Source organism: Micropterus salmoides, unplaced genomic scaffold (genome assembly GCF_014851395.1).
Source record: "Micropterus salmoides isolate LMB-PRFRI ecotype aquatic unplaced genomic scaffold, ASM1485139v1 Ms_hic_scaffold_17, whole genome shotgun sequence".
Taxonomy (NCBI): Eukaryota; Metazoa; Chordata; class Actinopteri; order Centrarchiformes; family Centrarchidae; genus Micropterus; species Micropterus salmoides.
In genome coordinates this window covers 14,115,734-14,132,504 of record NW_024040817.1, presented here as the reverse complement: position 1 = coordinate 14,132,504, position 16,771 = coordinate 14,115,734, and the positions used below count along the sequence as shown (strand labels likewise).

General features: G+C 39.1%; 1 protein-coding gene across 11 annotated transcripts in view; it reads right to left on the bottom strand.

Annotated features, from left to right (window-relative positions):
- The window catches only part of LOC119906810 (sodium bicarbonate cotransporter 3-like), a 59,128-nt gene that overhangs the window by 41,740 nt on the left and 617 nt on the right, over positions 1-16,771 (bottom strand). The window contains exon 1 of one of the 11 annotated variants that reach the window (XM_038724171.1): positions 8,894-9,081. The exons of the other annotated variants lie outside the window; for them this stretch is intronic. Coding sequence (XP_038580099.1) covers positions 8,894-8,929 — 36 coding nt within the window. The 5' untranslated portion in view covers positions 8,930-9,081. Of the gene's footprint in view, positions 1-8,893; positions 9,082-16,771 lie in introns of those variants that run through there. 11 annotated transcript variants of the gene reach the window in all.

The following is a 16,771-nucleotide window of genomic DNA, read 5'->3' as shown; positions in this document are numbered from 1 at the left end:
TTATTGTGCCTTACAGTAACCAAACACAAACTAAACCTGTGAGGACACTCACTCCCCAGCCCCAAACCGTGGCCTTAACCAACCAGTAGTATATACTCACTGTACCTCAAAACTTAACCTGAAATTAGCCCAATCCTAATTTTGCCAAGTGTTTCCCGTTAATTAATGAGACCGTGGCGGCCCACCACAGTCTAATTTGTTCATAGTATCAAAATGAACTGAAAATATTTTAACACATTTCATAACAACATTACAGACTTCTAACACTTTGGCATCCGACTCGAGACAACCACTTTTCTTTTGAGGTAACTACGTTAACGTTAATGGTCTGTTTCTGTCACTCGTTTGTGAGAAGGCGATTAAGCTAGCCGCACCTAAATTCGTAGTGCACACATATTAAAAGCCTTTATGGTAAATCCACTGAAACAGACCAGTGCGAGCTGACCAGCAGGTTAGCAACTTTATCCTGTTATTTTCCCTCTTTACAAAGACAAGTGTTGCAGTATGAGAGTCCTACCTGAAGAGAGGCTGTGAAGTCTTCATGTTACGTGATATCAGAACCACATACAACATTATTTATTAAATTGGGTCGGACTTGATGAATTTAGCGTGAGGATACACATAAAATAAGGTGTCAGTATGGAAATAAGGTGTCAGTATGGAAATAAGATTAATTGGATTATATTCACAGAAAGTATAAAACATACATGTGTCCATTAAAAGTAAAAGAAAAAAACAACAATAAAATGTTAAGTAAATTACTTATTCTATTCTCTGTTCTTTGAATTAGCGTTGGAAAAACATTAAATAAATATGTTGACTTTTGTTGCTGTTTCATTACCATTTATAGCTATGGGCTTATGATCAAATAGTTTAGAGCACAACATTGTTTACAAGAGTACAAAGTTCTTCATAGATAGCCTCTTAATTTTGCACCAAATTAATGCATGTTACTTTAAAATTTACAAAAATTTCTTCTGGGGGGACATGCGGACCCCCCAAGAGGTTTCAGGTTTTGCTGGGATCTGTACCAAACAATGTCTCTAGAATATGATGTGTAGGGCCAGGACATCTCTGCAGCAGGATAATATTTAACTTAAAATGGTAAAAAAAATGGTATTTTTTACAAATATTGCTCTTTCTGCGATTTGAAATCTGCAGTAGGCCATATTGCAATTTCAGTAAAATTTTGATTCATCGTTCCCAGCGAGAGAAAGTCCTAATTTCTGAGAAATGCAGCCGGAACCACAAGAAACAGGGTGTGCTTGAATAATTTAGCCGTCATAGGGCAGTTGTGCCCTTTTTTACCCCCCCCCACCCACCCACCCACAAGCAGAAAAATACCATTGCTAATCTGGATTCACTAGGTCAAAATATAATTGACTTGCTCTTCTGGATTCACCAGGATCCACTTAACCAGAAGTGAAAAACTTTGTTCAGCTTTAAACTCAAAACTGGTTCTCAAAATGACGGGAGTATAAGACAACAAACACACAGACAAAAACCATAAACTTTAACCAGTTTGGTCTAATTACCAATCTTGTTATTGGTGGTCTCCGACTCCCTGCCCCTAAGTGCCTTACATTTGAGGAAGCCACAGACACACTGGCTCCAATTACCATTGCATGTGTGGCTAAAACAGAAGTAAATGTGCTGTGAGAAGTCAGTGTAGGTCTACCACCAGAAAACAGCAGCTGATACTGATGTTCCTCCAGGCCACAACTCAAAAATAATGAGAAAACCAGAATCCCTTAACTTCTTCATATCATATCATATATATCCCACCCCCAAACAACAAATACATAAAATTACATTAAATAAAGCTGGCAGGTCAAATCACTAAGGATGCACCGAAATGAAAATTGTTGGCCAAATATAATGAAAAACTTTCCAGAATACTGAACAAGAGTTTTTAGATTATTTTCCATTTATTTTGCCAAATATTTTTTACCATTGCATTAAACGAATAGCCAAAATGTGCTTTTTACTCAGTATTCAGTGTTCCGAGAACCAATACACGTGTGACACACTAGGCAACTCTAATAACTTCATATTCTCTAAGACCACAAAGAGAGACCACACAGAGAGAATTAATTTAAGGTAGGCCAGCTGGGCTCCATGACGTGTGTGTATTTCAACTACAGTAGACATGTTGTATTGAAACCAAGAAGGAAAAGCTTGTTTTAGGCAAACATTCACATAGTGTGTGTAAAGACTGCAGGGTGGCAGTGAGCAAATGCTGGATCTCACTTCCAGGCTGATAAGAATTACTATATACCCCTAATCATAAGTGAGGGCTATACAGTAGTAGGGATCCTATCTTACACTTTCTTTTGGTCCAATTTGTTTGTCAGCTTATGTTTTAATAACAAGTGGGGACAGGCTGCAGAATACGGCTTATGAAATTAACATTAATGTCTGTGTATTTCAACTGAGCCCAAAATCATCAAACATATACACAATGAATATTTAAATATTTAACAGTCAGTCTTTCAATTAGGCCATATAATATGATCAGACACAGCATTTCAACAACTACAAATGTTCTGTTCTCTTGCCTCATCTGTACAAACACTTTGAGCAACACAATCCCCAATTGGAGGATCCTTTCAATCCCTTCAACCAATCACAGAGAGGCACTGCTGCCAAGCAGGAGAGAGTGGAAACAAAAGGTGACAATGTTAGCCACATGCTGAAAGGATACGTGATATGTGAATATAAAGGCCTTGTGTTTCTTAGCCCCAACATGCCAGTCACTTCCAGTGACCACACTGAAGTTTCATTCTGATGGAAAGTATGCACTCTATGTGTTGGCTTACTACTATGAATATGTCTTCAATGACCTTTACATTTCCATACATATATTAGCATTATCATTCTCCTGTTAGAACCCCACCTACATGAATGATGCCATCTGTTATTGTGTCTGTTTCTCAGTTGCTAGTGGATTTGCATGATAATGAGCCGTGTTGCTCTCTGACAGTGCCTTGATGAGGAGCGGTAATAATTCAGCTGCAGAGAGAGAGAAGAGCAGCAAAAAAAAAGAATCTATCTCTAGTAACTGGAGCCTCCCCACAGCACATCAATGGGTGAGTAAAACTGACCAAGGATGACTAAAGCTGGACTGGTTCCTCATGGTCATTTGTGATAGAGGAATACTGGATACTAGCTAGAGTTTTAAATCTAACACATGTTTAGCTGCTATCAAGTCAGGACAGAAAATTAACATTCTGGTCACACTAGCTGATAGATTTAGAGATTACCAAAGTATAAACATCTGCACTTGAGTTCTTGATAGCAATATGGTTTTTCAGGGTCAAAACAAGATTAAACATCTTGTGATGTGTAAATACTGCTTTCTTTTATGAGAACAAGACATGAAACAACATTTAAATCAACTGATAGAGCGGTTTTTGAGTTTGAGTTTGGCTAGTGGCTTCAGGTCCAGTTTCCCATGCTACAGAAATCACATGAACCTATGTTTACACTTACACAAATCTGTTCATGTCTGTTTAGTGAAGTACATGCATGTATTAAAGTCTGTTGTGCCCTTGACCCTCCTTGCGTGGTAAAATTTAAGAACACATGATGCAACCTGTCACATATCTTTGTCCAAAATAAACCCCTGGCCTATCACCCGCAGCCCCCATGCCACGGCGGTGATTGGCCATTATGACCACAGGGAAGCACAGCTGTGACTGGGCTACAGGAGCAGTGCCATTGGGGAAGGCTTACAGAGCTGTCAGCTGAGTAAGAAAAGTTACCGCATAATGACATCAATAGAGGGCTGCTGACACATGGCAGACGTGTGTTTGGCTGCATCTACATAGTAAAGAAAGACATACTATATGTGCCCTGGCACTGTTTTTCTTTCCTGGATCCAGGAAGATCATTTGTGTCTGATGGTGTACATTATATTATTCTATAATGTCTGTTTTAAATATGCCACCAAACCTGTCAAACCAATAGGTATTTTAGTGGATCGGGATCATTATAACAGCAACCACACTATACAATAAATGCCAGATAGTATTCAAGATGCAAAGACTGGGGTGGTGATGGAATAGTGGATAAGACACGTGCCTTTGGTGGTTCGAATCCACTATGAGACACCAATGTGTCCCTGAGCAAGACACTTAACCCTAGTTGCTCCAGAGGTGTGCGACCTCTGACCTCTGCAATTGGATCGCTTTGGATAAAAGCGTCAGCTAAATTAATAAATGTATAAGATGAAACATTGAATTCAAACTCCCCCTGAGAAAACAGCTGTCTACCACTGTGAGGAATTCTGATCAGAACAAGATCAAGTGACACCATAATCAAAACCATAGAAACTGTCACTCTTCACCCATTCTCATAACAAATGTTTCTGTAAACGTAGTTTGCTTTTTCACAAAGAGCAGAAGCTGTCGTCAGCTTACATTTATGGTGGTACCGACACTGCTGATCAGTTTAACACAGGAAATATTAAGACATCTAAAGAAAATTCCCAAACCACTCCTGCATTAAGATATGCTCCTCCTTTGTCACCTATATACTAACTTATAATTACTTTATTTTAAACAATTAATATGAGGTCTTCACCATCTAAACATAATTTGACAAATTGCCAAAATGAACTGTGAAGACTGGTTCAATTGTGTTGTTATGAAGCAGACACTGAGAGAATAATTAGGTGGAAGCCAAGGTGTTAGCGGCCTTTAAATCTATACAGGCATGGAAATTTGTCAGGGATAAAAAAGGTGAAAAGGATACGCAAGCAGATAAACATACAGAAATGGTGGCAGAGTGGTCTGTTTAAGCGAACATGTTTGTATAAATAACTTGCAATTGTGTACTGCAACAAGACGAAGATACCGACACGCAAGGATATTTCTCTGGGGGTTGTTCAAGTTACTGACTGGTGTGTGCACGTTTTGGGGACATTTTATAATATGTAGCTTGATTTTTTTTTAGCTTAAGTTAAGTGCAAATTAACTTTTCTCAAAGCATTTTCATTTGTTATTTAACATTTCTGGTTGTAAGCTATTTAGAGCATTTTTAACAAATGCTTTCAAAAAGTGGTGGGGACAAAATCAGCCATTTCAAAAGATGGTGTGAACATGACCCCAGCATTCTTAGTGCAAATAACACTATTTATTTAACATTATCCTATCAGCCTACCTTACATGTACTGTGCTGCCTCTGGTCTTCATAAATGAACAATTAGCTTAACTGATATTATTGGTTAATAACAGTGGCCAAATTTATAAACTTAACAACATTACTGTATCTAACAGGACAGCTAACATTGTAAGCTAGCTTACTTATGTCTTACATCAGGCTTGCTATCAGACGGACAGTTTGTTCGGTTCGTTCAGCTGCAGTTTTTTAAAACAGTCAGCAATCTTACATGTTAAAGTAGGCTAACTTATTGACATAAATATTGCCCATCAACATCTTGTAAACGACTATGTGTTAAATGGCGCATTGTTTGTAAAGGGAACAAGTAAAATACCGGCATGGTCTTGGTTAACACAGACAGTGTGGTCACAAGTTGATCTTCTGTCTCCCGTTTTAAAGAGTCATGGCTGGCTGTATGCTCTAGAAGTTGTTTTATGCTTCGCTGACAGGTGAGCTTGAAGTGATGATAGTATAGGCTGGTGGAATAGTGATCCGACTTGAATTTATTTTCCCACATTGATCTGAGTTCGAATCCCGTGTTCAAAATCCTTTTTTTTCTCTTTTATTCGTTTTAAAAGGCTGAATCTCACGTGTTTAATCCAAAGACAAATATGTGTATTTAGAACATTTATTAGAGATAATTTTAGACATTCACAGGAAGCGCAACTTGCCCTCTTCCTGTTTTCTACATTTTCTTTAACAACAAGCAACGTTCAAAGCATGACAAAGTGGTACGTGACAGGTTTACACACACACACACACACACGACTCCAAAGACTAATCAGAAAGGTATCGCAGACGTCAGCCAGATATCTAGCATGCCAAATATCTGGAAGAGTCAGCCGACTCGACATCCACATCCAGCCAATGAGAGCAGGCAGCTGGCAGAGCAGGCAGCTACTTTTTCACTGCAAAACACTTTTTACTCATCTTCAGCTCTCTCTGTAGCTCAGACAACCCCTGCTACCTGCATGTGCTAACCCATTCTTTCATCCATATTCTTTGTCTTTATAATTGCTATCTTTATAATAACAAACAACAGCTGTTTCGTGTGTAGGTTCAGTCATTTCCGTTTCACATTTCAGGTGTGTTTTCTTGACAAAATGTGGTTTGGAGACCAGCCATCGGGTGATAGAGTCGTTGTCAGCTGGTGTAGTGTGTGACCCCCTGTCACCAATCAGTCACGTAGTGTGAATGCCACAATGACTTCAAGACTCCCATCACAACACGGCAAGTTGTGTAGTGCGAACTGCCGACGCTGAAAGTCATGTAGTCTGCACGAGCCTTAATGTGTGGCCATGTGTTCCCTTTTATATAAAGCACACAAAATAGGTCTGTCTGTCTTTATTAGCAGCTTTTTATAATTATTAAGTGAGTCTTTCTCTCCCATGAGTACTCAAAGAAATGCTTTTTTCACCAGTATTAGCCAGCTGCTAAATGTTGAATTTAGATTGCTGACTTTTAAAAAACTGCAGCTAATCAACCTGATGTTATTTTGATATAGCAAAATGTTTCACTATCTACTATAATTCCCATGTTGTGTCCATGAAGGATGAAGTGCTGGTACAATCATTACTGTACTGTGTCTGCATGAGGATTTTCTCTGGCTTTTATAGCAGCTTATGTTAGGTTTTATGGAGGTCGAGATTTACAGTTCACATGATTTTTTAAGAGTAAACACCAGGCTTCTGTGTCCATCCAATAGAATGGAAAACATTCCATCTGAACTCACAAAGTAGCCTTGTTGGGTCTTTGTCATCAAGACACAAACATAACATCTAACTCTGGCATTTGTTAGGGCTGAAGTTTGTTGTTTTGTTTTAGATCTGATGTTCATGTTATTGGTTGTAACTTGACATATTCAAAGTAACACAATACTTACTATATGTACTAAAAAGTAAGGGATTATTTTTTTGTGGCATTTCATGATTATTTTCAATATTTGCTAAATTAATCTGTTAAGCTGTTCATAACAGAATATATTTACATAATAGATATATATATATATATATTCATTTTAATATAAGCCAAATAAAAAACAGCTGGAACCAACAAATGTTTGTCATTTTTTGCCTGACAAACGACTCAAATAACAGACCGATTAATAAAAAGTAGTTAACAATTAAAAACAACAAATTGTTTCAGCTTTGCCTTCTTTACACATTAATGTCATTTTCTTATTAATTGACACAACGTAGGTTAACCTCACTTCTGTTGGTATGTCTGTGCGGGAGTGATTTAATCACACAGCAGCCAAACACCTCTTCAGCCAACCAGACAGTGAATGAAACAACCAGCTACCCAACCAGCCAACAGGCCTGGTTCCCTCTAATCTCAGATCTTTGCCAGCCTTGCTTTACTGGGACTAGGTCCAATTGATAGAGACTGACGTAAGAGATGTGTTACATAGTGAGAGACCTGTCCCTTGAGATTGCTGAATATCTCTCTGTCTCACACTGCCAAATTCACAATTGTATACTACAGATGAGAATATTGACATATATTTACCGCTAATTAATGTTATATTATGTAACCAATTAAATTATGTTTGAAAACAGAAAGATAATAGGAACAATTAAGAGATTGTAGATGGCTGCTAACCATGTGATGTACATTACATTACATAATTTTGGGATAATTCCTTTCAGGTAGGCACAAACAGCTGTGGTGCTTAGCAGGTGCTGGGTAACGAACGTAAACACAGAAATAATAATTATAGAATCAGCTATATTTTGCTGACTACCCATTCAATTATTTACTTCCCTGGAGCCTCACCACGTTTGAACAGGGCACAGCTAAGAAGGCAGGCACAAGCTTGTGTCCTGTATCTAATGTCCCCTGAGCGAAGATGTAGATTACACTTATGTTTAAACAGTTGGGAAGATATTTCACCTGGCAGAAATGTTGAAAAACAAACATATATAACCATATCATAATATAAATCCATTGGATGTATTCAGTACTCCCACACATGCACAGACTGCATACAGACATCCACACAAACAGAAAGATGGAACCCCCCCACCCGCCTTACAAATACGTTCGTCTTTATATGTACACCTGATTTTAACAGTCTCTCCTTGCCCGCTGCTCTCACATTCTGCTATAGTACCTTTTGCACTTTGTGCTTTTAGCTAGACTGAATGACACAAGCATTTAATTTAGTTTCGCTTTACTCAATACACATCATCTCTATTAACAGCATGCCACCTTGTTTGGATTCAGCAACCTCAGCAGACCAATTTTTCATCCTCCTCCTCCTTCAATCTTTCCTCCTATCCCTTACACTCCTCGCCTCCCTTCTCTGTTCCTTCCTGTTCTCCTTGTCCTGCTCCCTTCAAGCAGCCATAACTGTCTCTGTCAGTTTCCTCTTGTTCCTGCTCCTTGAGGTGATTAAAGGAAGGGAATCGTTTTCCATTTCAAGAGGCATGTCCAATGAGGCAACAGCTTCTTATCCCCTCTTTCACCTTATCCCCCTCCTCCCCACACCTCTGAGCCTTCTTCCCCCCGATCAAATGCACAGACCACCTGCCCCATTCATCAGCAGAGACCGCCACTCCATTCTACCGTAGAATAACACAAGAAATGTAAAACACAAACACACACCAATACCACTGCAGAATGGAGCCACTGAAATCCCTGTGCAGACCATGACAGTCAGGCACACATTAACCACAAACACACAAACACACACACACACACACACACACACACACAAGACCACACGTACCTTAAGGACATCCTCCCCTTCACTCTGTACGTCCATTTAGACTAAAACATCAAAGCAGACGGCAGCAGGGATAGCCAGTTCCTCCTTTCTGATGGTTATCTCTGTTGTAGAATGTGTGTGTGAGCTAAGCACTAACAGAGACACTGTCGCACTGGTCTGTTCCCTCTTCTTCTGCTCATCTCTTTATAGAGGAAGAGAGAGAGGGAGTAAAGCTGCTTCAGAACGCACAGTGCTCTGCTCTACCCTGTCAGCCCGCTCTTTGCTCAGCAGCCAATCCCACCATGCCATCATGAATATTTCATTTACCCAGCCAAGAGCCTAAAAACACACACATACACACGGAGGACATACACACACATTTGGAGGACATTCAAATGCTCACCCGCCGAGGTATTTAGGTCACAAATGAAGACCCACCCCCCCAACACAGATAAATAGAAACAAGCACACGTGTGGGCTCAGCATTCCTCAGAAGGTGCAATGAATTGAAAAAGGACAGATAGCTGAGTATTCGTTAAGATTCCAAGTGCCTCCATGCCTTTGACATTCACAATCCTTATCATAGCCTGAAGGTTGGACATGTCTTTCAACAACCTGTAATTTTGAGAAGAACGATGGGTCATTTGTCTCTAGTCTGGAATTGTTACATGAGTAGGGCGAAAAGAACATACTCCTGAAACCTAAGCGTCGTTTTAAATTGAAGTGTGAACTGTGGATCCCATTCTAGTCCAGAGATGCTACGTCGACAGTCAGTTCCGAATAGGCATAAAAGCAAAGGTGAAACCAAACCTAAAATTAAGATAGCCCTGGTGATGAGGGACACAAAGAGGCATGAAATTAAATAGAAAGAGTGACACCTAAAGGCGGAGCCGAGGTAGCAGGCAAATTTGACAGAGAAACCTGAGATCTTGTGCAGGCTGAACAAAAAGCAAGACTATAGGGACTATCATCAAGTAAAATCTTTCAGAAAACTGACTTTAGGTTAAAAAATGATTTGCATAATAATTTACAGCTTTTACTTTATGCTGGGGCTGCAAGTGGCCATTTTCTAGATTTATCAATTAATTGTTTGGAGCTACACTTGTTACATCCAGTGCCACAGACAGCTGCCATAACACGCATCAAGTAAAAAGCAGAACCACGTTTGTAGTATTGTTACTGGAAAACTCAACACAGTCTGTGGAAATTTGTAATTAAATTCAGGTTTTAACCCTGGGCAATCTTTCTATACATTTGACTTACATTAAAATGACCAATTTGAATATATTTAACAGTTGAGTAGTTCTGCATTACAAAAATCTAGCCTGCATCACAGTTTTCTTTTGATTCCCATCCTCATTCTATGCAGAACATACATGACAGATGGTGTCAAAAGAGCAACGTAACTCTGAATCAGGAGGTGCGTAGCGAGTGTTTGATTGTCCGATCGGCAGAAAGTGACGGTGAACGCGAGCGGAGGAAAATATTCTGGCAGTAAATGTACGGTGTCTGTTACAATGTGTTAGCTTCTCAAGACCAAGAATTGTCTGTTGTTCACACCTGCTGGAAAAGTGAAGCCGGTGTTATGCCGAGTTTTGCCTGCCTGCCGAGAATTGCATGCACCTCCAAATACTGCTTTTAAATGCTGTAATATTCTTTGTGGGCTTCATCAATGTTGATAAATGATTCGAAGTATATATTTTATAAACGTTTAGAGTCTTTAATATTAATTAATACACTTAGTAGAAGTACCATTCTTTGACAGTCAGTAAATATATGTGGTGATAATGCTGTTTGATCAATGAGCACAGCAAAGTGTCTGACAAGGACCTAAAGAGGTGGATGCATAATTCTGCAGATCAAATTTTGTAGGCTACCTGCCGAGATTTGCATCCACCTCTTTTCTCAGCATAATAAGTTAGCCTATCACCCACAAGGTGCATGCAATTCTCAGCAGGCAGGCAGAATTCGGCACAACACCGGTTAGCACTAAGTTAGATAACATCTCCCCTCCCCTTCAGACTGTACAGCTGAGCAGGAAAGCTTCTACAGCAGCTATATAGCTGCTATGTAACTTAACATTAGCTCAATTTATAGAAAGTAACTGGAAGCTGTATTTTATTACTGCCTACTTGTTCAATGTTGAGAACATCAGGTACAAACTTAGACTAAACTGAGCCTGCAGCTCTGTCCTGTACAGACTGATTAAATTTTTTTTCAGTTTTCAGTCTGAAAATGTGGTTTCGGAAAAGAAAGTACGGTGGTGACTGGAGGAGCTGAGGTTAGTAAAGCTAATTAGTGATGCAAACTATTCCTTTTAAGGTCTCTCATGTTGCCTATTTTTTATATTAATGTCTACAGATAAATGTCAGAAGCTGTAATATGAAGACACAAAAGGCAAACATGAACAGTCATATCTATAATGATTCTGAGGTCATTTTAACAGGGTTTTCCTGCCATTAAGGCTTAGGGGTGATGCCCAAAACATGCTGTGCCATCAATGTAAAATCACTGTGGAGCTACAGAACCAACCAAATTACTTTCTCCAGATCTATGGGTGTTGTTCAGAGATATGGTGAAAATAATGGCCCAATATGATGTGAAATTACATATTTTTCATTGGAAAACATAAAAGTTTCTTGGAGGAGTAACCCCAAACCCCCAGACCACACCAAAACATTCATCTAAAGCTCACATTAAACTGGGAAAACACTGCAGTTTTAAGCTACTCTAAGGTGCATTGCATGCTCATGGACACAAGAGCAATGTTGCTCAGACATGTTGTGTTGGGGTTTTATGTTCAGACAAAAATTTTGCTTCACCTCCACTGATTATGTTTGTATATTGTTTATGTGTAGTGAAAGAAGTGTCATGTGGATCTCTTGTGGATGGGATGGACAGCCTCTCTTCATCTTCAGCATGAACAATACACTTAAATAAATATGCAGTTTGCAAGAACACTCCTAATCCCAGCCATAAGGACATTTGACATATAAGGGGTTCACATTAGGGCCGGGTTCTGCTAGAATACAACTGGCTCGTGTAAATGTTACGTGTAAATATAAAAATGTAATGTACGACATGTTGCCTGATCACGTCAGAAATCAGAAGTGTTTAGCTTCTTTGGCCACACTCAAAGGCACAATGAGTAGCTAGCCGTCATTGAGAGGAAGATATTTAAATATGGGGATAACGGCACAAACTTTGAGACAGTGTTGCACTCTGTTGTTCACATAAAAAGGTAAAATTCAGACCCTGTTTACTTTTCCACCTAAACACACCTGGCCAGTCACTGCGTGTCAATGTCCGACTGCTGGTTCCAAAAAGATACAGAAATTTTCGGACACAGCTCCCCAAGGGGTTTCTGAAGGTTTTCAGCCATCTAACAAGCAGTTCTGGTGAAGCATACTGGGGCCTTAACATGTACTGCTTTAGACTGCAACCATTAAGTTGCATTTTGCAACAATTTTTGGAGACAATGCTACTAAATTATATAACATTATCGAATTTAATGTGAAACACCGGGGAATTGGTGTGTGCATTTATGGCCCTATACGCCCACTACGCAAGTAGCTTTGATTAGAGAGAGGATGAAGCTGAATTATCCTTCTGGTCATGAAAAGAGGGGGGAAAAACATCACGAGAGGGAGTATGGCCAACAGCAATCAGGTAAAAGACAGAAAAAGCAGCAAATCCCCACATTTTACAAACTGGACAATGGGAATGGTTGATAATTTGCCTTGAAAAAAATCACTAAAACCGTTAATCAATAATAAAATTAGGTGCTTTATTCACTTATAAGGTAATTAACTAATAGCTTTAGCTCTAAAAACATCCACCCATACATACAGCCATTCTATAATATCCGCGATATTATAGAATGGCTGATATTTCTGGGAAAGGGTAGCGTGTTTACACACAAGAAAGGGGCTTATGGAACAAAGATTAACCTCTCAGTGTCTCAGATCCATTATCCATCCCAGTTTAAAACCACCCAACAGAAAACCAAGTTCCCATGCAACCATCACGACTTAGACCACATTAATGGGTACAGCATAATAGGGTTGATGACATTTCAAAGTTTTCCTATAATTGGATGAGCCTCAACCAACCCTCAAAGCACAAACAGTGGACAAACATTATACTATCCAGATTAGCTGAACTATTCTTCTGGACAAGAAAAGAGGGAAAAAAACACTCCATAAGAGTGAATTGTGAGAACAGCAGTCAGGTAAACTTGTGTTCTTAGTGACGTTAAGTTGATGTGCTAGCTTGCAGTGCATCTCTCTCTAATCTGTCTTGCTAACCTAGCTGAACAGCATATTTCTTAGTCTGTCTGTATCTTGCAGGCTTGCTTGTCAGTTCCAGGGCTGTGACTTTGTGCCTGACAAAAGTGAAAGTGAAATATAGTGAATAAAACTATTAGTATGTTTGATAAATGCCAATGGGCAACAGAGTTTATAAACTGTGTGAACATGCGTTCATATGCGTGTGCACAAAATTAAATTTTCCAGCAGCAACCTCTGTGGGGACCAGTCTAGACATTTTATGGACGTGTTGGCACTCCTCATAGGTGCACATAATTTTAAAACAAGATAAAGATGACCTAGTCTCTTAGTAAAGGTTTAGTTACAACTCTGGACTAATGCAAGATGGAAAGATATTGTTTTGACACTGACTACTGATTAAATATTGAACTTAAAATAATTGACTGACTGAAATAATTACCAGACAGCCGAGCCAAAACTTATTTTCTACATTTTATATTTTCTACAATTTCTTATTTATGTTAATGTTAATTCACTTAACTTAACATATAAAATATTCCAATATATATTGTTTGTTTATACCCCATTCTGTTCTGTAGAGGTCAACTTATTCTTAGACCGACAGATGGAGCAAACTGTTTTAATAGAGGGAGCACTGTATTGGGAACACTGTGGTGTCAGGTGTGACTGAGTGGCAAAGGCAAATGATTTACATGGCTTACTGGTCAGGTAGGAGGGCCCCTTTACAAACATTTGTTTACAGCCCCAGAGAGTTACATGTTGATTTAAGTGGTGCCCTTAATGTTTGTGCTACTAGTAGAAAAATATAGCTTGGAGCCCTGCCCATGACAATTTCTTAAAGCCCAAAGATCATCAAACTGCTTGTTTTGCCAATAAACTGTCCACAAGCTAAAGATATTCAGCTTACTATTGTAAAAGACAGAAACGGGAGCAAATCCTCCCATTAAGGAAGCTGGATGAAGATAATGGTCAACAATATGGCTTGAAAAATTTCTAAAACAATGAATCAATCAATAAATCAAAAATAGGTGCATTATTTTTCATCCATTTAGGTTAGTTGCTTATCGTGATTTTTCTGGCTCAGGGTAGTGTGTTTACACACAAGAAAGCGACTTAGGGAACAAAGATATACTTCTCAGTGTCTCAGATCCATTATCCATACCAGTTTATACCACCCAATAGAAAACCAAGCTCCCATACAACCATCAAAACATAGACCACACACAGCATAATGGGTTTGACGACTTAGTTTTCCCCTGTAATTGGATCAGCTTTCATATCCTCTCAAAGTACCAGACAAAGGCATAATACTATTGAGATTAGTATAATCGTTTGCCCTTTGATCTGCTTTCGCCTTTTAGATTCATACAATTACTTTTTTATGACACTCTCTGCACACACAAGCTTCAAAATGTCAGTCAGTAGGTCTCAAATCAAAGATTTCCCAGCAGTAATAGAGATAAGTAGTAGTAGTAGTAGTAGAGGCTAGAAAGTTGGCTTGTGAACAAATGTTACTACTTTGAATCCCCTGACTTGCAAAAGTGTGGGTGGCTTAAGGAAATGACAGTCTGCCCTACCTACACAGCTACTGTTGATGGGAAACTGAATAAAGGCCACAGAGCAGCTTCAAAGTGTAAATGCATTGAAATATGTGACGCACATATTTTAGAAAATCTTTCCAACTATGTTGTCTTACTGTGGTCAAAAAAATAATTCTTAAAATGAAATATAAATTTTTCCCTGAATCAAAAAACAAACTACAGGGCAATGGTACACATAACTGTGTCAGTTTTCTAATGTATGTAGTGGACTTAACCACTTCCTCCAAATAGTACTTAAATACTTGTGGCCTGTTGTACTGTTTAATCGCATACTACTTTCTGAAAGTACATTTAATTCTTACAGGGGGTAGATAAATTGGGTACAATATAAACAAACAGGTTCTCTGTTGTGTACGCCAATTAGCCTATAGCTGAGGAATTAATTATTTTATCGTATTATCATAATAGTATAGCTGAACAGAACAGGGCTCCATCAGACGGACAAAGAGGCTCATTCAGTGTACTAACCCATTCACGCCATACAGTGAGTAAGCTTCATAAAACACTCACTCACACTGACTGTAAGTGCTGAGCCAATAACAGTCGAGGTCATAGAGCCTACCCTGGCTGGACTAAAACCCTCTTTCACTAGTGGAACAGCAGGTTGCACAAATCCCTCTTCTCCTGGCAAGCTGACAAACACCTGAGGTAAAATTCAATGAAAACTCACCCTGTAGTGCCAAGTTAGTATAGTCAACTGAACAGAATTCAGGGTTTCAGTGACAAAAAGTTTATTTATTGTCAAAGTATGACACATAAACACACTGATAAAAGGGAATCATTAAAGGGAAACCTGGTGGTCCATATTTAATTCATAACAATAAGTCATGGTCTGTTAAGAGTTTTGAATCATTATCCCTTGTTTACTGTTTGTTGCTGTTTTTGAATGAAATACACATATGTATCATGATGTTTAAACCACCGTTATAGCATGTTTTTGTACCAAGGTTAGACAGAGTTAGACAAAAAATTTTTCCCATGTATATGGTAAATGTTTGAAACCAAGCGATGCATTAGACTGATTCCCACTGTTCAGGCCCAGTTCTTAGGCCACTGACAGCAATGTTTCACTTTGAAACTGACATTTTAAAAGACCCCTAACAATAGCAGTGGTCAACCAGCAAGTTCCTTGTTCAAACCAGGCTCATGTTTTTTAAACATATATGCACGCACGCGCTTGCTGAATGTCCCACTCAAAGCTTAACAATGGTGTGTTCTTTGGGATGTGACTTTTGATGGGTAATTTGCCCATTATTATTCACCAAGCAGTTCTAGTTCTGCATGATGGGTCCTGAGTCACAGTGAATGCATTGACATCCCTGCCTGGGAAAGAAGTGCACCGCTATCTCACAACTCCTTTTGACTTGGAAGCCAGGGGTCAAGTTTCCTCAGATGTATGCACTTGTTTATACACACACATATATACTTAGGCACACACACACAAATATAGTAGTGGACAACCCTACACCAGTACTGATGTCAAACAGTCAGCGTGCATTTTAAAACTTAGAACTGCAACCACTTTCTTTTTTGGGCTTGTTAACACCGCTGCCTGTTTGATGCTCATCATCCCATCTGTGACTGTAAAGTTACACCCAGCAGACAGGATGTGGGTCTCTACTCTCACCCACAACTGTTAAAACGTCACACTGAAGGGAGTTTAGCAGATATGACCTAAGTTACCTACTGTGACTCAGGTGTCTGATATAGTGCAAAATAATTCCTCTTCCAGTTGCATGTCTATTTTTCCTCTCTTGTTGCACAAGCTTTCGCAGTAAAATTAGCTGCCTTTTAGATTCGGGAAATGTCACACAAGCAAGCGGATCTATTTTGGGCGTATTTGATATGCAAATGAGGCCTTTACTACTGTAAAAGTACCAGCAGAGCTTATCAACTGACAAGCTGGGACACATTACCAAATAACGGACTTGTGAACCTGTTGAACTTGAGAGGAAATACAAAGCCATACAACGTTAATTAATTACTGGTAACACCAAAGGCTATCATAT